This window comes from Pongo abelii, chromosome 18, assembly GCF_028885655.2.
Source record: "Pongo abelii isolate AG06213 chromosome 18, NHGRI_mPonAbe1-v2.0_pri, whole genome shotgun sequence".
NCBI classification, from domain to species: domain Eukaryota; kingdom Metazoa; phylum Chordata; class Mammalia; order Primates; family Hominidae; genus Pongo; species Pongo abelii.
The window spans coordinates 1,887,469-1,912,921 of NC_072003.2; the positions used below are offsets into that span (position 1 = coordinate 1,887,469).

General features: G+C 57.0%; 2 protein-coding genes across 6 annotated transcripts; one reads left to right on the top strand and one right to left on the bottom strand.

The window, feature by feature from the left end:
- The first annotated feature begins 110 nt into the window (after positions 1-110).
- On the top strand, positions 111-6,713 carry NUBP2 (NUBP iron-sulfur cluster assembly factor 2, cytosolic). Of its 5 annotated transcripts, none has more exons than XM_002825972.4 (7): positions 111-495; positions 4,008-4,126; positions 4,228-4,426; positions 5,149-5,303; positions 5,452-5,562; positions 5,649-5,718; positions 6,080-6,713. In XM_002825972.4, exons 1-7 carry the CDS (start codon positions 480-482, stop codon positions 6,223-6,225), a joined length of 816 nt encoding a protein of 271 aa, XP_002826018.1. In that variant the 5' UTR covers positions 111-479; the 3' UTR covers positions 6,226-6,713. The 5 variants fall into 5 exon arrangements, with proteins under 5 accessions (XP_002826018.1, XP_054390499.1, XP_054390502.1 ...); XM_054534524.2 differs by having other exon boundaries at positions 349-495; positions 5,149-5,342; XM_054534526.2 differs by lacking the exon at positions 111-495 and adding an exon at positions 523-965 and having other exon boundaries at positions 5,149-5,342.
- Positions 6,714-8,012: 1,299 nt separating this feature from the next.
- Positions 8,013-12,483, bottom strand: IGFALS (insulin like growth factor binding protein acid labile subunit). Its single transcript, XM_063717817.1, is given in 3 exon segments — positions 8,013-10,026; positions 10,029-10,335; positions 12,436-12,483. Coding segments are annotated over 3 exon segments (2,187 nt in total). The 3' UTR covers positions 8,013-8,194.
- Positions 12,484-25,453: the final 12,970 nt, after the last annotated feature.

The window sequence follows — 25,453 nt, forward strand, 5'->3', positions numbered from 1 at the left end:
CCCACTTTCCGCCCCGGAGCGAGACGTAAACAATCCCCGCCCCCTGCGCCCATTGGCTCCGGCGGCGAGGGGCGGGCACACGTGTCTCGGAGCTCCGGAAGAGGGGGCGGGAGTCGGGTGACAAAGCTATTGCCGAGAGGTTTCAGGAACTGTCAATCCTAATCCAACGTTCCTATTGGTCAGTTCCCAAGCGGTTGAGACAAAGCCCGCGCGCACATTGGACCCGGGCGGGAGGCGGTACCGCAGGTCGCGTTGACCCGAAAGTAGGTCCGTGTCATCTTCTGCGCCGGAACCTGCGGGACCGGGTCGAGAGCTCCTCCGGCAATCTGATTGGCTGGGACAGCAGGACTAGGCCTGTCAAGAAGAGCCAGGGGCGGGCACACACTGCCCATTGGTTGGAAGGCCCTTCGCTCTAGCCGGGAGGCTGACCGCCCGCGGGCGTATGCGCACTGCAGCCGAAAGCTCCTGGAGGCGGCGGGATGGAGGGGGCGGCCGGTGAGTGGCGGTCCAGGGTGCGGAGCCGGGCCAGGGCCTCGCTTGGGGCCCCGCCGCGTCCCTTCCCGGGGCGGCCTCGCTGCGTCGCGCGCCTCCGGTGCGACCATCACCGGCCGGCGTGGCCGGGCCGGGCCAGAGGCCGCGGCGCGGGCATTTTCTAAACAGGGTCGTTTCGCGCGTGCTCCTGCTTCGATGTGGAAGCTCCGTGACCTCGGAGGACCTGAGTCGTGGAGTTGGGGGAGCTTTTAAAGGAAACTTTGTTGAGCACCGCGTTGTAGGCGGGCGCGGTGGCGCCTCTGGGCCCCGCTATCCTGGAGGTCGCGGTCGCAACTGCACCGCAGCCCGGGCAAGAGCGAGACCCTGTCTCTAAATAAATCACACGCGCCCAGTCATGAAAGTAAGACGGACGCCAGAATCTCACATGCTTTTAAGTTCTTTGTGGAAGTGGCGCTCTCAGTGTTCAGAAAAGTGTAAGTTGCGCGGGGCAGAATTCACACCAGTGGGGACGATCCGTTCGCCAGATCAGCGCCGTGGGCCCTCCTGAGTAGTGGGAGCCGCATTTATCTTCTAAGAGACCTCCAGTCCGGTACCAAAAGGAGGACATTCCTCGGACGGCAAGGTCTTGTAGCACAACTCTGAGAGATTAGAAACCCAGTGCTGGAGTCTTTTGTTTGTTTGTTTTTGAGACGGAGTCTCGCCCTGTCACCCAGGCTGGAATGCAGTGGCGCGATCTCGGCTCACTGCAAGCTCCGCCTCCCGGGTTCACGCCATTCTCCTGCCTCAGCCTCCCGAGTAGCTGGGACTACAGGCGCCCGCCACCACGCCCGGCTAATTTTTTGTATTTTTAGTAGAGACGGGGTTTCACCGTGTTAGCCAGGATGGTCTCGATCTCCTGACCTCGTGATCTGCCCGTCTCAGCTTCCCAAAGTGCTGGGATTACAGGCGTGAGCCACCGCGCCTGGCCCAGTGCTGGAGTCTTTTTCCAGAGGAGAAGCCTGGAAAAGCCTGTCCTTATTATCAGGACGGATTTACTACAAAGTAAGGATATTACTGAGATTGATAGAAACTTTTTTTTTTTTTTTGAGACAGGGTCTTAACTGTCGCCAAGGCTGAATTGCAGTGGCACGATCATAACTCACTGCAGCCTTGACCTCCTGGGCTCAAGCCACCCTCCCACCTCAGCCTCCTGAGCACCTGGGACCACAGGATGCACCACCCCGCCTGGCTAAGTTTTTAATGTGTAGACATGGGGTCTGAATGCGTTATTGAGAGTGGTGTGGAACTCCTCCTGGACCGAAGTGATGCTTCCACTTTGGCCGCTCAAGAGTGCTGGGATTACCGGCGTGATCCACTGCACCTAGTCCAAGCTTTCATTTTTTTGTGGGGGGAGACGGAGACTCACTCCGTTGCCCAGGCTGGAGTGCAGTGGCACAATCTCGATGACGGCTCACTGCAACCTCCACCTCCCAGGTTCAAGCAGTTCTCCTGCCTCAGCCTGCCAAATAGCTGGGATAACAGGCACACGCCACCATGCCTGGCTAATTTTTTTGTATTTTTAGTAGAGACAGGGTTTCGCCATGTTGGCCAGGCTGGTCTCGAACTCCTGACCTCAGGTGATCCACCACTTCAGCCTCCCAAAATGCGGGATTACAGGCATGAGACACCGCGCCTGGCCCCAGGCTTTCTTTAAACGGGGAATATATGCACATAAAAATTCAGAAGGCCTAGGCTGGGCAAGGTGGCTCATGCCTGTAATCCCAGCACTTTGGGAGGCCAAGGCGGGCAGATCACTTGAGGTCAGATTTGAGACCAGCATGGCCAACATAGCGAAACAGTCTCTACTAAAAAAAAAAAAAATTAACTGGGCATGGTGGCGCATGCCTGTGGTCCCAGCTACTCTGGAAGCTGAGGCTTGGGAGGCTGAGGCACGAGAATTGCTTGAACCCAGGAGGCGGAGGTTGCAGTGAGCCGAGATTGCGCCACTGCACTCCAGCCTGGGCGACAGAATGAGACTCCCACTCAAAAATATAAATTTACTGTAAAAATATATTTGCCCAGCGCGTGGAATGATCTGGGTTTCGTAACCCATAAGGCTGACCAGGACTCATTGTCCATGGAGAGCACCCTCGCCTTCCACGGGGAGATGGTGCTTAGCCTCCTTCCTGCACTTCCAGCCCCACTGCTCCACCCGGCAGGCTCATGCTGACTGTGCTTTGCTGAGAATCTGCTTAGGAGCTGCCTCAGTTTGCTGAGAAGTGAAATGTTCTTGGGGGAACCCTCAAGGTTGTTGTCCCAGTTCCCTGACACTAGGGCCTGCGTTTAGCATGGTGCTCAGCCCAACACACCAGACAGGCACTGTTCCCACCTCTGCCAATGAGGAAAGCCCCTGGGGGTTAACACTGCCGCTGGTGCCAGCACTGATGGCAGCATGGCAGTCAGGACCCAGGCCTGACAGCGTCCCCGGCAGCTACAGAAGTGCATGCTCCCTCTCTGCACAGGTCACTTCCAGTACCTCTTGGTGTTGAAGTGATTTAAGTCAGAACCCCTTTTATTGCCCCAGGGGTGACCGCGAGGCCGTGGTCTCGGGGCTTTGTGTTTGCAGGAGTGTGGGGCTGGGGCTGCCTTTTCCGCGTCCCCTGGAGGAGACCTCAGGCAGCCTCTGTAGGTCTGAGGACCTGGCTGCATGCCAGCTTCTCCTGGGAGGCTTTGGACTTGGGAGCCTTTGAACCTGCCCTTGAGAGGCGGATCAGGAGGGGGCAGGTTTTACGCGTCGTGTGTTCAGTCCTTCACATGCACCCTCCAAGGACCTGTCAGGGATGGAGCAGCTTGCTGGAGACAAGGGGCATGACCTCAGCGGTGGCGCTGAGGTGAGAATGCAGGGGTTTTGTCAAGGTATCTGCACACAGCAGCCCGTGCCGCGTGGGAGGGACAGGATGGGACCCTGGAAGGAAGAGGAGCTGGGGCTGTGCCGGAAGCAGCCGGCTGCCCTCACCTACCGCACATTGCAGGGTCCGAGAGCCGGGGACGCTGGTGTGCGACAACGCGTGGTTGTTGCCACCCACCCTGGGCCCTCTGCTGCCTCTGCCGAGCCCAGGTGCACGGGCTGAGGAAAGAGTGGAGTCTATTTGGTTCCCATTAGAAATAGCAGGGGGCTGGCAGTTTCATGATCATGTCACTCACGTGTGTGTTTGCACACGCCTGCACATGAAGGAACGCACGCCCCCTTGCACGCAGCGAGAGGAGAGTTGGGCAGTTTCCGCTCTCAGCAGCGCGGCCTCAGGCAGGTGCAGGGAGTGCCATGGTCTTAGAGGGTCCCCCCTGGGTCTGGGGCTGCAGGGGACCTGCCTGGAGGTCTTTCCATCGGGGCGAAGCAGGGCAGGGGCTGCCTCTGGGTCTGGCGATTCACCACTGCCCCGCTCAGAATGTGGGTGCAAGAGGCGGTGGGTGACCCCATGTGTGTGGGCACCGTGGGCACCAGGAGCCCTGACCTTTTCTGTCATGTTTCTGACCAGAGCCCGGAAACCTGGCTGGCGTCAGGCACATCATCCTGGTCCTCTCAGGAAAGGGGGGCGTTGGGAAAAGCACCGTCTCCACAGAGCTGGCCCTGGCACTGCGCCATGCGGGCAAGAAGGTGAGCGCCCTGCCCCTCACTGGGCGGAGCCCCGGGCAGCTGCCCACATCCCGGCGGAGGCCTGGCGGTGCCCTTGGCCTAGGCTGTGCCGCTCTTTGCAGGTGGGAATCCTGGATGTGGACCTGTGTGGCCCCAGCATCCCCCGCATGCTCGGGGCGCAGGGCAGGGCCGTGCACCAGTGCGACCGCGGCTGGGCACCCGTCTTCCTGGACCGGGAGCAGAGCATCTCGCTCATGTCTGTGGGCTTCCTGCTGGAGAAGCCGGACGAGGCCGTGGTGTGGAGAGGCCCCAAGAAAAACGGTAACGGCTGGGCGGCATGTCCGCTGTCCTGGTGAATGGGGTTAGCATAGGTGCCAGCCTTTGCTGTGGAAATGCTTCCTTTCGGCAGCCAGGCCTGTTCCTGGGGACCTGCACATGACACCCACGACCAGGCACAGGGCTCTGGCTGGCGGTGTGTCTCGAGTTGGGTCCGCGCTGCCACACAGCTGTCCCCAACTCCCGGTCGGAGGGAGTGGGGTCTGCTGAGATCCTGTCCACGGCATGCAGGGACCTGAGGCCCCAGTGTGGCAGGTCGTAGGAGCAGAGCTGAGGGGGTTCTGATGCCTCTGGAGCAGGTGGCATTAGACGCCCCCAAACGCAGGGAGAGGCTGGTGGGAGTGAGGCGCAGGCTCTGGGTGCACCAGTGGGGAATCCACCACGGAGAGTGTGGGTGCTCCCATGTGTGGGTACAGACCCCTGGAGGGTCCTGGCTCTGTGTTCTCATGTGGGGCCTCGGGGAGTCAGCGGGGGCTCTGTGGGCAGGGGCTGGACGCTGCAGAAAGGGACGCCTTAGATGGTCCTGGCCCCATCTTTGCACTCCTGCAGCGGCCCAGGGCCTCCCGAGAGCCTGTGATGGAGGCTGGCGGCAAGTGACACCTGATGGACTGCAGCCCCTCGGCCTGACCTGGCTGGTTCTTAGTGGCGCAGGGCCACGTGTGCAGACCTACCCTGCCCTGACCGCCCCGTCTGCCCCGTCTTTGCAGCGCTGATAAAGCAGTTTGTGTCCGACGTGGCCTGGGGGGAGCTGGACTACCTGGTGGTGGACACGCCCCCGGGGACCTCCGATGAGCACATGGCCGCCATAGAAGCCCTGCGTCCCTACCAGCCCCTGGGGGCCCTTGTGGTCACCACGCCCCAGGTACCGCCCCCGGGGGCCCTCGTGGTCACCACGCCCCAGGTACCACCGCGGCGCCTTCCCGAGTCCCTGCGGGCGGCTTCCCAGAGGGCTGGGTGGGTGTCCCTGCCTGTGCGCCTGGCCGACCGTGGCCTTGGCTCCTGTCCCACAGGCGGTGTCCGTGGGGGATGTGAGGCGCGAGCTGACCTTCTGCAGGAAGACCGGCTTGCGGGTGATGGGAGTCGTGGAGAACATGAGCGGCTTCACCTGCCCACACTGCGCAGTGAGTCCTGGGGGTTGCAGAGGGGGCGAGGCAGCATCTGACCGGTGGGGGCCTTGGACGGCGCTGGGCTCACCACCGTCTCCTAGGAGTGCACCAGCGTCTTCTCCAGGGGCGGTGGAGAGGAGCTGGCCCAGCTCGCCGGGGTGCCCTTCTTAGGTGAGTGTCCCGAGCTGGTGCCGGGGTCCCGGCCTCCCGTTCCATCTCTGCCCTGGGCGGGTTTGACCTCCGTGCCCCCAGTGCCTGAGGGAGAGGAGGGGATGGGAGCGGTTTCCTCCTCTCTTCTCGGGCCACACGCCACGCTGCTGCGACCTGTGGCTCCTCCACCCACACCCTTCTCAGGGCCCTCTTGGGTGGCAGGACCCGGCCTGCTGGGAGGGCCGCGGGTCTGGAGGTGGAAACCGTCTGGCAGTGCCTCAGTCCTCTCTATGGCCACGAGTGGTTCGGGTGCGTCCAGCTGAGACAATGGTGGCAGTGGAAGGTGCGGACATGGCGCCACCGCCTCCACTGTGCCCTGCAGGCTCCGTGCCCCTGGACCCTGCGCTCATGAGGAGCCTGGAGGAGGGCCACGACTTCATCCAGGAGTTCCCCGGGAGCCCCGCCTTCGCTGCACTCACCTCCATAGCCCAGAAGATTCTGGACGCGACGCCCGCCTGCCTCCCCTAAGGCCACCTTGCAGCCGCTTTCCAGGGCCACCGAGGGCTCTGCTCCAGCCTCTCAGAGAAACAGAGAGGCCTAGGTTCGGTTCCCGGGCCCTGCAGGAGCAGGCCCAGGCAGCATCAGCGGGAGAGCGTCTCCCCGACCAGCCCAGCCCTAGGATGTGTCGCACCAGCAGCTCTGCCTGGTTGGCCTGTGGCTGAGAGGACAGCTCGGGCCCTAGTGCCGTGGCCTGCGTGCTCTGCAGCTGTGAGACGGGGCGGCCTGGGCTCTCTTCCCATCATGTTTCCCACCTGTGCCCCTGGTAGCCGCGTGTCCACACAGCAGAGCGCAGGACTTCTGCAGTCCTCAGGTGACCCCGGGCCTCCAGCACCCTGGGGTCGCTGTCATCTGTGTTAAGCTCGGGGAGTGCCCCCTAAGGGGGCGAACTGATCTCAGGCATGTCTTGTAACTGTAGAGGACCCTACCATTAAACGCGTCCGCTGCTGTGGTGACAAGTCTGATGTTTCTAGAGTCTTCTGTCCTTCGGGGTCAGACAGCACTTGCTTCTGTAAGTTCCTGGGCTGGACTGGGCCAGGCCGGCAGGTTAGTTAGCTCCGTTGTCAACAAGCCCCTGGGCCCAGGTGCTGATGTGTTTGCATCTTATTTGGTGGGAATTTGGGGAGATTTGTGATAAACCTGAGAGCTGGCCCCTTCACCGTGGAAGAATGGCCTCCCTGGGACTCTACAGGGCCCCTCCCGGGACTGAGACCAGAGTCAGGTTGAGAAGGGAGCTCTGATCCCAGGGGCCCCCTGCACCTCTTCCCAGTGAGACCCGAAAGGAAAGCCGTTCCAGAAAGCAGAATGCGCCATTTTTCCCAAAGGAAGAGCTCAGCCTTCAGCAGAGGAGGACCCTGGAGGTGGGGGCCGGGAACCAACCCGGGCGGCCCCTGGGTGGGTGGGAGGGCACCAGGTGCACCTGGGCTGACGATGCCGATGCCTTGAGGGGGCAGAGAAGACAAACGCCCGGGGCATCTGCAGGGGGTGTGGCTTCCCACGCAAGGCCGACGGCCCGCCCTGCACTCACTCCACCCCACCTCAGCCGCGCCCTGGCTGCCTGGACCACACCCCTCGGGGACACTGCCTGGTCCTCAGGGCGATGCCTCGAAGAGGAGGGGTGAGACGCAGAGCTCCTGGGGATTCGAGTTGGTGCCATCATTCCTGGGGGATGTCCTGCGGGGAGCCCGAGGGGCAGCCGCGGGGACCAGGAAGACGTGGGTGTGCGGCAGTTGGCCAGGGCGGTGGCGGGAAAGGATCCAGGCGGGGGCCCTGGGCGTGGCCAAGCCAGGGAGGCAGGATCGTGGCGGGGCAGGACCCAGGTGGGGGCCCTGGGCGTGGCCAAGCCAGGGAGGAGAGAGGTGAGGAGACCAACAGGGGTACCCAGGCAACACCATCCTCCCCTGCCCTAAGCCAGGTGGGTTTTTTTGAGACAGGGTGTTGCCCTGTCACCCAGGCTGGAGTGCAGTGGTGCAATCTTGGCTCACGGCAGCCTCTACCTCCCAGGCTCCAGCGATCCTCCTGCCTCAGCCTCCCTAGGACCACAGGCACGGGCCGCCATGCTATGCTAATTTTTTAAATTTTTTGTAGAGATGGGGTCTCTCTTGAAGAGACCTGTTGCCCAGGACGGTCTCTTGAACTCCTGGGCTCAAGCGATCCGCCCGCCTCGGCCTCCCAAAGCTCTGAGACCACAGCTGCGCCCCGAGCACCCGGCCCCTTCCCTGGTTTCATGCTTGCACTCAGGCACTGTGCCTGTTAGATTCAATTGCCTTTGCCTTTAATTGATGACAGCTGGGGGGGCCGCCATGCCTTCCAACCCATCAGGCCCTTGCGTCTTTCAGCAAGTGCACAGCGCAGGCCCCTGAGGACACTGAGGACCTGTCCCCAGCACAAGGTGAGCCAGGCGGGGGCCTGAGTCCGGGGCTTGAGTCCGGGGACCTGGTCAGCAGGGAGCGAAGTGGGCCTCGCTGAGGTCCCGCAGGTCGAGCCCCGCGACCTCGGGCGGGCTGGCACAGGTGATGTTGTTGTAGGTGTACGCGGGGGGATGGCAGTCGTCCCCCTCACAGATGGCCTGGACGAAGCGGGGCACGGCCCCGGGGTTCTGCAGGGCAAAGTCCCGCAGCGCTTTGAGGGGGCAGCCACAGTCCCAGGGGTTACCCTCCAGCCACAGGCGCTCCAGGCCCGGGGGCTGCGGCGTGAAGGTCCGCAGTGAGTTGTTCCTGAGGCTGAGGTAGCGCAGCCGCCCCAGTGGTGCCAAGAGGCTGTTGGGCAATGCCTCCAGGCGGTTGTGCGAGACGTCCAGCCAGAAGGCCCGCTGCAGGGGGCCCAGGGCGTCCGCCGGCAGCTCTGCCAGGCGATTGCGGGAGAGCAGCAGGTACTCCAGCTTGCCCAGGCCCTGGAAGAGGCGGTGGGGCAGGTGCGTGAGCTGGTTGGAGGTCAGGTCGAGCTCCAGCAGCTCCGCCAGCCCCCACAGGCTCTGCTCCTCAATGCCCACGAGGCCGTTGTCCTTGAGGAAGAGCCGGCGGAGCCCCGAGAGGCCGGCGAAGGTGTGCGGGCGGATGCGTCCCAGGCAGCTGCCCTCCAGGTGCAGGCTGTGCAGCTTGCCCAGGCCCCGGAACACCTGCTCCGGAAGGTTCCGGAGACAGTTCCCAGAGAGGTTCATGACCGCCACGTTGGTGAGGCCGAGGAAGGCGCCCGCCTTGACCTCCTGGAGCTGGTTGTGGTCCAGCGTGAGCACCTCAAGCTGCCCCAGGCCCTCAAAGCTGCGCTCAGCCAGCTGGCGGATGCGGTTGTGGCCCAGCTGCAGCTCCTCCAGGAAGTGCAGGTCCTTGAAGGTGCGGGGCCGCAGGCTGGCGATGGCGTTGTGGGACAGCCGCAGCACCCGCAGGCCCAGCAGACCGGGGAACGTGTCCTCCAGGAGGCCAGCCACACGGTTGTGGGACAGGTCCAGCCATCGCAGCGCCTTCAGGCCCAGGAAGGCGCCCGGGGCCACGGCAGCGATGAGGTTGCGGTCCAGGTAGAGTTTCTGGAGCCGGGGCAGCTGCGCGAACACGTTTGCCTTGATGGCCCGCAGCGCGTTCCTGCTCAGGTCCAGCTCCCGGAGCTCGGCCAGGCCGCTGAAGAGCGCGGGCTGCAGGTAGGCCAGCCTGTTGCCCGCCAGCACCAGCTCGCGCAGGCTGCCCAGGCCGCGGAACGCCGCATCGGGGAGCACCGCCAGGCTATTCCAGCCAAGGTTGAGGTCCCAGAGGCTGCCGAGGCCCTCGAACAGCCCGTCCTCCAGCCTGCTCAGGCGGTTGTTGCTGAGGCCGAGCGAGGCCAGCGCGGGCGTGTGCGCAAAAGTGCCGACTGCCAGGCTGCGCAGCTGGTTCCGCTCCAGGTGCAGGTGGCACAGGTTCTCTAGGCCCAGCAGCGCCTGTGGCTCCAGGCTGCCCAGCTGGCCGCCCTGCAGGTTGAGGAAGCCCAGGCTGGAGAGGTTCTGGAAGGCCGCCGGGGGGATGGACGAGAGGTTGTTGCCGTCCAGCCACAGAGCTTGGGTGCCGCCCGGGATTCCGTCAGGCAGGCGCGTGAGGTTCCTGGAGCTGCAGAAGACGCTGAGCTCATCCGCGTCGTCATCGTAGCTGCAGACACAGGCGGCCGGGCACGCTGGGCCCTCGGCTTCCTCCGGCGTTCCGGGCTCTGCTCCCTCCAGGCTGCGGGGGCCCAGTGCCACCCAGGACAGCAGCAGCAGTGCCAGGGCCAGGCCTCCTGCGGGGGTAGAGGCTTGGGGAGGTGGCCGGAGTGAGCCTGATACCAGCACAGCCGGGAGCGGCGCTCAGGTGTGAACTGAGGCTCGAGGTCACCCGCTGAGATGCGAAGAAGCCGGTGAACCCCACAGGTCCTCCGGCTCAAAAGCTGACGCTGCGCTTCCCACCCCGTGGGACAGAGGAGTGGCCGCCCCGCCCCGCTGCACAGACGCTGAGGGCTTGGCTCTCCAGCTGTGCGCAGGCCACGTGGGCTCGGCCAGGCTGGGTCTCGGCCGTCTGGCCATGTGGCAGCCGCACCCCCAAGGCAGGCGCTTGAGCCAGGCCAGTCTGCCACGTTGGCCTAAAGGAAGGGGAGGGAACTGAGCCATTGGCCAAGGTCCGGCCATTTTCAGAATATTCTGGAGCAGGTCTTGGTGGGCACTCACTCACTGCCCTCAGAGGCTGGACAGGGACCTGGGCACCTCCTGCCCCAGTTAGGCCCCCTCAGCGGGGTCTCACCTGCCTGCATCCAGGCCTTGGTCGGGTGCTGTGGGAGGGGACCGGGGCACCGCCGTCGGGGGACAGGTAGGAACCCCGGACCGTCGGCCACCAAAGCTCACATTGCCTTTCAGGACAAGGGGCCACAGGCCCCGCAGATCCGGCCAGCAGCCTCCCAAGCAGTGATGACCGAGAACCTCTACTGTGGGGCCCCCCATCCTCAGAGAGTGTGGAATCGCTGGGATGGTGGCAGGGGCAGCGAGGTGGGCCCCCCGACTGCCCTTCTGTCACGATGGGTTGGGGGTGGCCTGAGCCAGCTCTGGAGCTCAGCTCAGGCTTGGGGATGGCCGAAGCTGCAAGGGGTCACCCCCCCCCCCCTACAGAGACAATGGGGTGTGAGCCAACGTCTCTTGCCTGGGCCGGGCTCACGACGCGGGCCGTGAGGGGCACTTCCCGTCGCTGTGCCCGCTGTGCTGGGGGCTGAAGGCTCCCGCCTGTACCTGGCCCTCCTCCCCTGTGCCTCCGCCAGCGCCCTTAGGGTGGAGGACGAGACAGAGACCCTCTGGTGCCAGGCACAGCTGTGTCCCCCTGACAACCCCAGCAGCCGCATTTCCGACTGTGGGCTCCCCAGAGTCCCCCGCAGAGCCCCAGAGCGGAGCCCTCCAGAGCTTCCCTGGGGATCACCCCTGGCCTCTCCCCAGCGGGCTCAGGGTCACAGACTGGCCACCCCCAGAGTGGGTGGCAGGGCACTCGGGGGCCTCACCTTTCCTCAGGGCCATCCCGCGTGCAGGGCAGGCCGCAGGCAGGCAGCGAGGGAAGGTCCGTCTGCCGCGCCGGCCACCCCTGCCCTCTGGATTTCCCCACTGCGGGGCAGCCCGCGCCTGTCACCTGGCTGGCCCAACCCAGCTGGCCCTGGCTCTGTTAACCCCCTCGTGCCGGGCGGCCGGCATCAGCCCAGAGCCCTGGGGTGCAGACAGTGCAGGGGGTGAGGGAGCTTCCGTCGGGGCCCGAGGTGGCCGTAATGCGGCCCTGGGGGCTGATGGCCAGTGCCCAGGCCCCCTGCAGGGTTGACTGGGGAGGTCTGGGCAGCCAGGTCGGGGTGAGGACCCCTTGCAGCAGCCTGGGCGGGGCTGGGGCTCGAGGCAGGTTTGGGGAGCCCAGGGCTTTACCAGGTCCTGTTGCGGGCAGGGGGCCCCTCGGGCAGCTCCTGGGGTCTTGACCCCACCCCTGGCCTGAGCAGCCAGCCGTGTGGGGCTAAGGGGCTGCCCCCCCTTCCCCGTACCCCACCCAGCCGTCCACCCGCCCTCCCGGGGTTCCCTACAGCCTGGGTGGGAGCTGCCATTGGGCTTCAGGCCCACGGCGCTGTCCAGGGCCCAAGCTCACCCTGCCTCTCCCGTGAGCCCAGGGGTGCTGGTATCTGGCCACTGCCCCGCCCCCAGCCTCTTCTAGGAATGCCTGGCAGGGCCGCAGGCGCCTGTTTGTTTTTGCCCTGCACCATCCTCGGGGAGTGTGTGGGGGTGGTCTGGCCATGGGAGCCAGATCTTGTGCCCCAGACAAGCCTCACCTGCCCCTTGCTGTCCCCCAAGGCTCTGGTAGGGGCCTGGCCGTCCCACAGTCACCGCTTGTGTGCAGACAGGCCACAGGAACGTGTGCCCAGCCATGTCCGAGGCCACCCCTGGGCTCCGTCTCCACCTGCCTCCAGAGGCCCCTGGTTCCCCTCCACCTGCTCAAACCACTTCCCAGCCAGTCGCTCTCTCCACCAGGGCCTGAGCAGGTGCAGCCCCTCCCCTCCAGGTCCCTGCAGGCCCCTCCCCTGGCTGTCAGCGGGGCCTGCCCACCAGTCCCTCGGCAGTGGGAAAGTGTGCAGGGAAGCGGCCGGAAGGGGTGCAGGTGGGGACAGAGCCGGGGCTGGGGGAGACCGCAGCTTTCCAGGGCCCTACCCCATCCGCAGCTCCAGGCTCACCTGGCAGGCCCCGTGCACAGCTGTGGGAAGCCGCCGGCCCACTGTCATCGTCTTCCCTTTATCAAGAATTGATCATTTTCCAGGTGGTGTCTCGGCTCCTCTTCTGAGAAATTATAGATCCACGGGGAGAAAGTCCACACCCAGAAAGACCCACGATCCGTTTACTCAGCAGAAAACGCAGACTCAGCAGGGGCCTGGGGCCTGGGGCCAGCAGACCTGGGCGGCCTCCTCTCAGGAGAGGTCCCCGTGGGGGCCCCGGCCTGTGTCAGGCCGCGCACCCCACCTGGGAGCCCCGCGTATTCCAGGTGGGAAGGGAGAATCTGTCCGTGTTCTCTTCCTTTGGGAGGGGCCGGGTGTCGCGGGCGGGCAGAGCCTCACCAGGGTTGCGGCAGCTGGGTAAGGGGGCTCCAGGCCTCTTTGATTCCTGTGGTAACGCAGAGGCCTACACACACACATTCAGCCCATTGAGTTCCAGAGGCCCCCATCACTGCCACCACCCCCAATGGCCCCACTCCCGCTGAGGCCTCTCCCGGCTCAAGGCTGGTGGCTTCCCAGGCTCCTCCATCAGCCGCATTCTGCCTGTCTTCAGGCTGCACAGGGCCTGGCTTTCTGTAAGACAGGACCTGAGGGAGGTGAGTCCATGTCTAGGTCACGTCCTGGAATACATCTCTCCCTGTCCTTCTCACTGTTTCCAGCAATGACACCGAGCCCTGTGGCTCCGCATCCTGTGGGCGCACACCTGCCTACACTCAGGCCAGTGGCGAGTGGACGGTGGCCGTCACCCGGGAGACCGGGCATCTTGTCCGGCACACAGCCACAGGGTCATCCGGCTTCAGCCACTGCTGGTTTCAGTCTCTTGCTGATTTTCTAGTTAGCTGGCTGATTTCTCATTTGCAAGATACAAGAAAAAACAAAAGCATTCAGCACGCACACCCAGGTGTGTGGCCTTTCCGTCCTCTCGTTAGGATTCTGGTGAGATTTTTTTTTTTTTTTTTTGAGATGGAGTTTTGCTCTTGTTGCCCAGGCTGGAGTGTAATGGTGCAATCTCAGCTCACTGCAACCTCTGCCTCCCAGGTTCAAGCAATTCTCCTGCCTCAGCCTCCCAAGTAGCTGGGATTATAGGCATGAGCCACCACACCTGGCTAATTTTTATTTTATTTATTTATTTTTTGAGATGGAGTCTCACTCTGTCACCAGGGCTGGAGTCCAGTGGCGTGATCTCCGCTCACTGCAACCTCCGCCTCCCAGGTTCAAGCGACTCTTCTGCCTCAGCCTCCCAAGTAGCTGGGATTACAGGCATGAGCCACCACGCCTGGCTAATGTTTTGTGTTTTTAGTAGAGACGGGGTTTCACCATGTTGGCCAAGCTGGTCTCAAACTCCCGACCTCAGGTGATTTGCCCGCCTCGGCCTCCCAAAGTGCTGGGATTACAGGCGTGAGCCACCGTGCCCAGCCCCTAATTTTGTATTTTTAGTAGAGACAGGGTTTCTCCATGTTGGTCAGGCTGGTCTCAAACTCCTGACCTCAGGTGATTTGCCTGCCTTGGCCTCCCAAAGCTCTGGGATTACAGGCGTGAGCCACCGGGCCGTCGAGAGTTCTTAATTTTAATTAAGATGATATCCCTTAAATGTTGGGCTTGATTCCTCAGATACCAACAACAAAGATGATTCGGTTTGGCCTCACATCCCCACCGAAATCTCACCTTGAATTGTAATAATTCCCATGTGTCAAGGGCAGGGACAGGTGGAAACAACTCAATCATGGGGGCGGTTTTCCCCACACTGTTGTGGTAGTAAGTCTCATGAGACTTGATGGTTGTTTTTGTTTTTTGTTTGTTTGTTTGAGATGGAGTCTCACTCTGTCACCCAGGCTTGAGTGCAGTGGCACAACCTCGGCTCACGGCAAGCTCCACCTCCCGGGTTCATGCCATTCTCCTGCCTCAGCCTCCCAGGTAGCTGGGACTACAGGTGCCCACCACTACGCCCGGCTAATTTTTTGTATTTTTAATAGAGATGGGGTTTCACCGTGTTAACCAGGATGGTCTCGATCGCCTGACCTCGTGATCCACCCGCCTCGGCTTCCCAAACTGCTGGGATTACAGGCGTTGAGCCACCGCGCCTGGCTGAGACCTGATGGTTTTATAAATGGGAGTTCCCCTGCAGACGCTCTCTTGCCTGCTGCCGTGTAAGACCCTCTGCCTTCCGCCATGATTGTGAGGCCTCCCCAGCCATGTGGAACTGTGAGTCCATTAAACCTCTTTCCTTTATAAATTACCCAGTCTCAGGTATGTCTTTATCAGCAGCATGATAGACTAATAGAAAAGACTAATACAGTAGAAAAGACTAATACAGTAAATTATTACTGTAATAATTATTATTACAGTGGGACACTGCTGTAAAGATACCCAAAAATGTGGAAGTGACTTTGGAACTGGGTAGCAGGCAGAGGTTGGAACCGTTTGGAGGGCTCAGAAAAGGACAGGAAGATATGGGAAAGTTTGGTACTTCTAGACTTCCTAGACTTGCTGAATGCCTTTGACCAAAATCCTGATAGTGATATGGCCAACAAAGTCGAGGCTGAGGTGGTCTCGGAGAAGAGGAACTTGTTGGAAACTGGAATAAAGGTGACTCTTGCTATGTTTTAGCAGAGACTGGTGGCATGTTGCCCCTGCCCTAGAGATTTGTGCAACTTTGAACTTGTGAGAGATGATTTAGGGCATCTGGTGAAATAAATTTTTTTTCTTTTTTTTTTTTTTGAGACAGAGTCTCACTTTGTCACCCAGGCTGGAGTGCAGTGGCGCAATCTCGGCTCACTGCAACCGCTGCCTCCCACGTTCAAGCGATTCTCCTGTCTCCGCCTCCTGAGTAGCTGGAACTACAGAAGCACGCCATCACGCCCAGCTAATTTTTGTATTTTTAGTAGAGACAAGGTCTCACCATGTTGACCAGGAGGGTCTTGATCTCCTGACCTCATGATCCGCCCGCCTTGGCCTCCCAAAGTGCTGGGATTACAGGTGTGAGCTACTGTGCTCAGCCAGTGAAAGAAATTTCTAAGCAGCAAAGTGTTCAAGAGGTGACCTGGGTGCTGTTAAAAGCATTCAGTTTTATGTATTCACAAAGATATGGTTTGGAATTGGAACTTATGTTTAAAAGGGAAGCCAACCATAAAAGGCTGAAAAATTTGCAGCATGATGATGCCGTAAAAAAGAAAAGCCCATTTTCTGAGGAGAAATTTAAGCTGGCTGCAGAAATTTGCATAACAAGGAGCCAAATGTTAATCAGCAAGACAGTGGGGAAAATGTCTCCCGGGCACGTCAGAGGTCTTCAGGGCAGCCCCTCCCATCACAGGCCCCGAGGCCTAGGAGGAAAAATGGTTTAGTGGACCAGGCCCAGGGCCTTGCTGCTTTGTGCAGTCTTGGGTGCCCTGCCTTCCAGCCATGGCTAAAGGGAGCCAAGGTACAGCTCAGACTGTTGCTTCAGAGGGTGCAAGCCCCAAGCCTTGGCAGTTTCCATGTGTTATTGGGCCTGCAGATGCCCAGAAGTCAAGAATTGAGGTTTGGGAGCTGGGTGCAGTGGCTCACGCCTGTAATCCCAACACTTTGGGAGGCCGAGGCAAGGGGATCACCTGAGGTCAGGAGTTTGAGACCAGCCTGGCCAACATGGTGAAACCCTGTCCCTACTAAAAATACAAAAATTAGCCAAGCATGGTGGTGCACGCTCTAGTCCCAGCTACCTGGGAGGCTGAGGTGGGAGGATCACTTGAACCTGGGAGGCAGAAGTTGCAGTGAGCCAAGATCATGCCACTGCACTGCAGCCTGGGTGACAGAGCAAGACGCCATCTCAAAAAAAAAATTCAGGTTTGGGAACCTCTGCCTGGATTTCAGAGGATGTATAGGAACACCTGGATGTCCAGGCAGAAGTGTGCTGCAGGGGCAGAGTCTTCACAGAGAACCTCTGCTAGGGCAATACGGAAGGGAAATGTGGGGTTGGATCCCTCCACAGAGTCCCTACTGGGGCACTGCCTAGTGGAGCTGTGAGAAAAGGGTCACCATCCTCCAGACCCCAGAATGCTAGATCCACCGACAACAGCTTGCACCATGCACCTGGAAAAGCCACAGACACTCGACACAAGCCTGTGAAAGCAGCTGGGAGGGGGGCTGTACCCTGCAAAGCCACAGGGGTGGAGCTGCCCAAGGCCTTGGGAACCCAGCTCTTGCATCAGTGTGATCTGGATGTGAGACATGGAATCAAATGAGATCATTTTGGAGCTTTAAGATTTGACTGCCCTGTTGGATTTCAGACTTGCATGGGGCCTGTAGCCCCTTTGTTTTGGCCAATTTATCCCATTTGGAATGGGTGTATTTACCCAATGCCTGTACCCCCGCTGTATCTAGGAAGTAACTCACTTGGCTTTTGATTTTACAGGCTTATAGGCAGAAGGGACTTGCCTTGTCTCAGATGAGACTTTGGACTTGGACTTTTGGGTTAATGCTGGAATGAGTTAAGACTTTGGGGGACGGCTGGAAGGGCATGATTGTGTTTTGAATTGTGAGGACGTGAGGTTTAGGAGGGGCCAGAGGTGGAATGATATGGTTTGGCTGTGTCCCCACCCAAATCTTATCTTGTAGTTCCCATAATCCCCACGTGTTGTGCGCAGGACCCCGTGGAGACGGTTGAATCATGGGCGTGGTTCCTGCCATCCTGTTCTCTTGAGAGTGAGTTCTCATGAGAGCTGATGGTTTTATAAGGGGCTTCCCCCTTCACTGGGCACTAATTTCTTTATCCTGCTGCCATGTGAAGAAGGATGTGTTTGCTTCCTTACCCACCATGATTGTAAGTTTCCTGAGGCCTTGCCAGCCTTGCAGAACTGCGAGTCAATTAAACCTCTTTTCTTTATAAATTACCCGCTCTCAGGCAGTCCTTTATAGCAATGTGAGAATGGACTAATACAGATGGGAAAATGGCAAAATTCTTCATGTCCTCTATTTTATTTTTATGGTTTCAAGTACTATTTTGTGCCAACACTGTCCTGTTTTCCCTTCTAATCGGCCTCCTAAGAGGGAGAGGCCGGGCTCAGGGTTAACTCTTCCCGTGTGGGGGTTACCATCAGCCTCTGTGCCATTTAGTGGAAGGGCTGTCACTCCCATCATAAACCAAGCCCATCTAAGCCTGGACCCCTTTCTGGATTCTTGGCCCCCTCTGTCTGTCCACTGCCACGCTCTCTGCACAGTGGTGGCTTTTTGGTAAGCTGGAGATTTTTTTTCTTTCTTTCTTTTTGGAGACATGGTCTTGCTCTCTTTCCCAGGCTGGAGTGCAGTGGCGCCATCTTGGCTCACTGCAGCCTCAACCTCCCAGGCTCAGGTGATCCTCCCGCCTCAGCCTCCCAAGTAGCTGGGACTTACAGGTGTGGTGTGTGCCGCCATGCTCAGCTAATTTTTATTTTTTTGTAGAGATGGGGTCTCCCTGTTATTTTCAGGAAATTCTCACATCTGGTAGAGTAGGGCCTCATTCTTCAAGAGCATCTTGGCTCTTCCCAGTCGTTTGTGTTTCCATATAAACCTTGGAAGCAGCTGTTGAGTCTCTAAAACAAAACCAAATTCTGACTAGCGCTGCAGGCTGTGACGTCTTCCTGTACTGAGTCTTCCCACCTGGGGACATGCAGTATTTCCTCCTTTACCTAGGACTTGCATCTCTCGTGTTTTTGTAGATTTTCTATGTTGTGCTCTTGCATGTATTTTTTTAGGTTCTTTTCCTATATGATTGTTGCTTTTGGTACTATTATGCATTATCATTTTCCCTCCTCAATTTCATTTGCTGTTTGTCAGGGCTGGAATTGTTTTCTAGACAGGCTAGGATAACTAAGTATGAAATAATGTGTTCTGTTTACCCTATGATTCCGTTTCTAAAACAGTTTTATTGATTTATACAGCATAAAATTCCCTCACTGTAAGTGTGCAGGTCGGTGACAGGAAACGCATGTTGTGCAGCCAGCACTGCCCTCCGCCTTTCCCACACGAGCCGTGCACTCTGCATCTGGTTTCTTCCCTGGATGCGGTGTTTTGGAGGCTCATCCGTGCCGTGGCATAGAGCAATGCTTTGTGCTTTGCAGCTGAACGATGCTCCACTCCGTGGCCACGTTTGTTCATGGCGCCTCCTTAGTTGGTGGAGGCTTGGACTGTTTCCATTTGGGATTACTGTGAAAAATGCTACTCTATTTGTGTGCACGTCTTTGGACACAGGTTTCATTTTTCTTGGGTACAGTCTTAGGAGTGGAGTTGCTGGTTCATAGTGTTGTATCTCTTTTAAAAAACTGTTTTCCAGTGTGGGCATACTATTTTTTTTTTTTTTTTTTTTTTTTTTTTGAGACAGAGTCTCGCTCTGTCGCCCAGGATGGAGTGAAGTGGCGTGATCTCGGCTCACTGCAAGCTCTGCCTCCCAGGTTCATACCATTCTCCAGCCTTAGCCTCCTGAGTAGCTGGGACTACAGGCACCCACCACCACGCCTGGCTAATTTTTTGTATTTTTAGTAGAGACAGGGTTTCACAGTGTTAGCCGGGATGGTCTTGATCTCCTGACCTCGTGATCTGCCCACCTCGGCCTCCCAAAGTGCTGGGATTACAGGCATGAGCCACCATGCCCGGCTCCCATACTTTTTTTTTTTAAAGACAGAATCTCACTCTTATCGCCCAGGCTGGAGTGCAGTGGCGCAATCTCGGCTCACTGCAACCTCCCCCTCCTGGGTTCAAGCGATTCTCCTGCCTCAGCCTCCTGAGTAGCTGGGATTACAGGTGCCCATCATCATGCCCAGCTAATTGTTTTATTTTTAGTAGAGACGGAGTTTCACCATGTTGGCCAGGCTGCTCTCGAACTGCTGACCCCAGGTGATCTGCCCACCTTGGCCTCCCAAAGTGCTGGGATTACAGGTGTGAGCCCCCATGCCCGGTCGAGTGTACTGTTTTACAAAGTATGCAAGTTGCAGTTGTCCCACATCCCCACCAGCATTTGGTATGTTCCTGTAAGCTATTCCAACTCATGTTTTTCTGTTAACTAGTGATGTCAAAACTCTTCATGTGTTTATTGGCCATTCTTATGTCAGTCTTTGGTGACATAATCTAAGTCACCCTTTTTGTTTTTATTTTTTTAACATGTACAAAGCTGCTGGTTACCCATTTTTAATTGGGTTATATTCTTGAGTTGTAAGACTTTGTGTATTACTTATAACTCTTAGTGATGGATCAACAAGGGGAAAAAAAAAAAAAAAAGACTGGCAAATATTTTTCCTAGCTTGTGGCTTCTGTTTTTTTTTAAAAAAGGTGTCTTTTGGCCCAGTGTGGTGGCACACATCTGTAATCCCAGCACCTTGGGAGGCTGAGACTAGAGGGTTGCTTAAGCCCAAGATTTCAAGACTGGCCTAGGCAACACAGCAAGACCCCATCTCTACAAAAAATACAAAAATTAGCCACACATGGTGGTATGCATCTGTGGTCCCAGCTACTCGGGAGGCTGAGGCTGGATCTGGAGGACTGCTTGAGGCTGCAGTGAGCCATGGTCGTGCCACTACACTCCCGCCTGGGTAACGGGGCAAAGCCTCATCTCAAAAAGAAAAAAAAAAAAAGTTGTCTTTTTAAAGTACAAAAGTTTTTCACTGTGACAAGTTCCAACTGATTTTTTCTTTCCTCTAACAACTCTTTGCCTAACCCAAGATGGCAGAGATGTTCTCCTGCAGCTGCTTCTGAAAGTCTGACGGCTTCAGCTATTGCATTTAGGTCTGTGATCTGTTTTGAGTTACTTTGTCTCGAGTCACTTCTTGCACAGATACCTAATTGTCCCAACACCATCTGTTAGACTCTCCTTTTCCTAACTGAAATGTCTTGGCATCTTTGTTGAAAAATCAGATGGCCATGAATACAAGGATTTATTCTAGACTCTGACCCGTTGATCTTCATGCACCACTGTCACACTTTATTTTTGAGATGGAGTCTCGCTCTTGTGGCCCAGGCTGGAGTGCAGTGGCGCGATCTCAGCTCACTGCAGCCTCCACCTCCTGGTTCAAGCGATCCTCCTGCCTCAGCCTCCCGATTAGCTGGGATTACAGGCATGCACCACCACACCCAGCTAAATTTTGTATTTTTAGTAGAGACAGGATTTCACCATGTTGGCCAGGCTGGTCTCAAACTCCTGACCTCAGGTGATCCACCCACCTTGGCCTCCCAAAGTACTGGGATTGCAGGTGTGAGCCACCATGCCCGGCCCACACTTTTTTTTTTTTTTTTTGAGACAGAGTCTTGCTCTGCCACTCAGGCTGAAGTGCAGTGGTATGATCTCAGCTCACTGCAACCTTTGCCTCTTGGGTTCAAGCAGTTCTTCTGCTTCAGCCTCCTGAGTAGCTGGGACTACAGACACCCGCCACCACAGCTGGCTAATTTTTGTACTTTTAGTAGAGACAGGATTTCACCACATTGCCCAGGCTGGTTTTGAACTCCTGACCTAGTGATCTGCCCGCCTCGGCCTCCCAAAGTGCTGAGATTACAGGTGTGAGCCACCACGCCTGGCCTGCCACTCACACTTTATAGTGAGTTTTGAAATCAGGCAGCCTGAGCCCTCCAACTCATCGCGTTTCAAACCTGTTGTGGCTTGTCTAGATTCTTGTATTTCCATATAAATTTAGAATCTGCTTGTCACTTTCTCCAAAATACCTGCTGGAATTTTTTTTTTTTTTTTGCAGAGTCTCACTCTGTTGCCCAGGCTGGAGTGCAGTGGCACGATCTTGGCTCACTGCAAGCTCCGCCTCCCGGGTTCACACCATTCTGTCTCAGCCTCTCGAGGAGCTGGGACTACAGGCGCCCACCACCACACCCAGCTAATTTTTTTTTTTTTTTTGGATTTTTAGTAGAGACAGGGTTTCACCGTGTTAGCCAGAATGGTCTCTCAAAGTGCTTGGCCTCCCAAAGTGCTGGGATTATAGGCGTGAGCCACCGCATCTGGCCCCTGCTGGGATCTTAATAGGGACTGCATGGTATCTATGGGCCCATTTGGGGAGACAGAAATCTTAATAGGAGTCTCCTACCCAATGAACGTGGGCTGTCTTTCCATTTCTCTCAGCAATGTCTTGTATTTTCAGTGTATAAATCTTCAGTTTCCTTCACCAAGGTAGTTCCTAAGTGTGTGTTCTAGTTTCGATGCTAGTGAATGGCATCTTAGTTTTGTTTGGACTGTTTGTAGTCTATAGAAAGGCGATGAATCTGTTAACTCTGGATCCCGGGGCCCAGCTGAACTTGTTCCGGTTGTGTGTGTCCCATAGGCCTTGCTCTGTAGAGGATCCTCGTGCTATGAATAGACACTTTTACCTTTTCCTTTCCAATATATATATTTTTTTAGCATCTTATTAAACACCTTGTTCCTGCCTTTGGAGGGAACCATCGTCACCCACCATGAATTACGCTGCCAGCTGTGTTTCTCACGGATGCTATGGGAGGCAGAACAGTGCTCACCGCAAAGATGGCCACATTTTAACCCCTGGGCCTGGGATGATGTGAGGCCACACCACCAAGAGGAGGTGCCAATTTCAGGTCAGTTCCCCAAAACGGAGTAGCATGGCTTTTCCAGGTGAACCTAGGGAATCGCGCGGTCCTTAAAAGCAGAGGAGGAGTTGCCTTGAGGCACGGAGGACTCGACCTGCTGTTGCTGGCTTTGAGGATGGCAGGAAGGGCCAGGAGCCAAGGGTGCGTGTGGAAAGGATGGGGATACAGAGCCTCCCCCAGGGCCTCTGCAGGGAACGCAGCGCTGCCCACACCTTCCTTTTAGTCCATGAGACCCATGTCAAACTACCGACCTCCAAACCGCAAGGTACACCTGGGTTTTGGTTTTTGGGTTTTTTTTTTTTTTTCTTTGAGATGGAGTATTGCTCTGTCACCCGAGCTGGAAGTGCAGTGGCGCAATCTCGGGTCACTGCAACCTCCACCTCCTGGGTTCAGGCACTTCTCTGGTCCCAGCCTCCTAAGTAGCTGAGATTACAGGCATGTGCCACCACACCTGGCTAATTTTTGTATTTTTAGTAAAGATGGGGTTTCACCATGTTGGCCGGGCTTGTCTTGAACTCCTGACCTCAAGTGATGCACCCGCCTCAGCATCCCAAAGTGTTGGGATGACAGGTGTGAGCCACACCTGGCCTAAACTTGTGTTGTTTTAAATCACTGAGGTGGCAGTAACCTATCCCAGCAGCAACTGGAACCTAACACAGACGGCCTTTTCTAGCTGGGGACTTCCCCTTCTGTTCCTGGGTTGTGAGATTCTTTATCAAGAACAGGTGTGGGACTTTTGTCCTGTGCTTTTTCTGCATTGATTGAGATGGATCTCGTGGGTGCTTTTTTTTTTTTTTTTTTTTTGAAACAGGCTCTGGCTGTGTTGCCCAGGCTAGAGTGCAGTGGCACGATCTCAGCTCATTGAACTTGTGCCTCCTGGGCACAAATGATCCTCTGGTTTCAGCCTTGTGAGTAGCTGAGACCACAAGCATGCACTCCCATGCCTGGCTAATTTTTGGTTTTTTATTTTTTTTGGTTTATTTTGGTAGAGACAGGGTTTCGCTATATTGCCCAGGCTAGTCTTGAACTCCTGGGCTCAAGCAATCCGCCCACCTCAGCCTCCCAAAGTGCTGGGATTACAGGCATCTGTTTTTCTATTAATGTGGCTTATGATGTTAAGTGCTTTGTAGATGTTTAAGCAACCTCACTTTGCTGTGATAAACCCACGTGGTCATGGTGTATGATGTTGCCGAGTTTGGGTTGCTGATATTTTGTTAAGGATCTTTATGTCTGTGTTCATGATGGACATTGTTCTGTGGGCTGGGGGCGGGGATCATGATGCCTTTCGCTGCCTTTAGCCTCTTAAGACTCAGATGGGCGTGTCTCGCCCTCCACATTCTGAAGATTGTGAATGGTTGGTGTTATTGACAGTACACAGTGGCAACCACGTGGCACAGGCTTTCTGTAGGAAGACTCAGGACTTTCATTACTATAATTTCTTGTTATAGGTCTATTCAGATTTTCTATTTCTGAGTCAATTTAAGTGATTTGTGTCCCTCTGGGAGTTTGTCAGTTTCACCTAATTTGTTGTTGGTACAGTTTTCCTAGTATTCCAAGTCCTGTTCATTTTTTTTTTTTTTTTTTTTTTTTTGAGACAGAGTCTTGCTCTTTTGCCCAGGCTGGAGTGCAGTGGTGCGATCTCGGCTCACTGCAAGCTCCACCTCCCGGGTTCACGCCATTCTCCTGCCTCAGCCTCCCGAGTAGCTGGGACTACAGGCACCCGCCACCACGCCCAGCTAATTTTTTGTATTTTTACTAGAGAAGGGTTTCACCATGTTAGCCAGGATGAGTCTGGATCTCCTGACCTCGTGATCCACCCACCTCGGCCTCCCAAAGTGCTAGGATTACAGGTATAAGCCACTGCGCCTGGCCAAGTCCTGTTCATTTGTGTAGGATTGGTAGTGATGTCCCCTCTTTCATGCTTTTGGTAGTCTAGCTAACAGTTTGCCAATTTTGTTGATCTTTTCAAGGAACTAATTTTTGGTTTTTCTGCTTTCTAGTTTACTAATTTCCTCTCTAATCTTTCTTTAGGTTTCATTTGTTCTTCTTTCTAATTTAAGGTAGAATTGTACTTTTTTTCTTTTTTGAGACAAAGTCTCGCTCTGTCACTCAGGCTGGAGTGCAATGGCATGATCTTGGCTCACTGCAACCTCTGCCTCCCACGTTCAAGCGATTCTCGTGCCTCAGCCTCCCAAGTAGCTGGGACTACAGGCACATGCCACCATGCCCAGCTAATTTTTGTATTTTTAGTAGAGATCGGGTTTCTCCATGTTAGCCAGGCTGGTCTCAAACTCCTGACCTCATGTGATTTGCCCACCTTAGCCTCCCAAAGTGCTGGGATTACAGGCATGAGCCACTGCGCCTGGTCGAAGACGACTGTTTTTTTGTTTTGTTTTGTTTTGAGACAGAGTCTCATTCATCGCCCAGGCTGGAGTGCAGTGGCGCTATCTCGGCTCACTGCAAGCTCTGCTTCCTGGGTTCACACCACTCCTGCCTTAGCCTCCCGAGTAGCCAGGACTACAGGCGCCCACCACACCTAATTTTTTGTATGTTTAGTAGAGACGGGGTTTCACCGTGTTATCCAGGATGGTCTCAATCTCCTGACCTCGTGATCCACCCACCTCGGCCTCCCAAAATGCTGGGATTACAGGCGTGAGCCACCGTGCCCGGCCCTCATACATTTCTTAAGTTTCAGATTAGCCCTAGAGATTAACCTTAGGGGTTGCCTCCTCCTGCACTTCCCTCATAGACCCTCTGCCACCAGTCACACCCAGAGCCTGGGCAGGACATGTGGCCACCTACCCCGCTCTCCCGGGGTCACAGGCCGAGAGCACTCCCCAGCTGGCTGCTTCCCCAGAGGGCGGTTCGTGCTTTCTCAAGCAGAGGCAGGTGGGTGCTGCCGAGCAGGAGCACTGCCTGGAGGTCGCGTGATCTGGCCGCCTCCAGGAAGAAGACATGGCCACTTCTCCCTGCCGGGGGCCTGAGCAGATCAGACCACAAGCACAGGCTGCAAGGTACTGACCGCAGCAGTGGGTCTGATGATTGCATCAGCACCCAGCCAAGGCCACAGCAAAGGCACCGGCTCACGCCCAGACAGGAGTGCGGGGGTGATACAAGACAGGGTGCCATCCCAACCCTCAGGATTCCCCAGGAAGACCTGTGAGGGCAGCCTGTGAAGGGACGAGGGCAGGATGGGGCGTGGAGATGAGCGTGGTGCCAGTGCCACGTTGCCAAGAGGCAGAGGCTCTGGGGCAGGGTTTCCTGCAGCCCCGGCCACCCCCATGCTGGGAGTTCAGGACAGGAGACAGCACAGGTGCAGCCACAGCGGCCACTCCAGCTGAGGCAGGGCCCCCAGGCATGGGCAGGAGACTTGGTGAGGAGCCCCTGCCTGCTTCGGGCACAAACACCGAGCCACCTTCCCCAGCCCAGGACAGCAGCA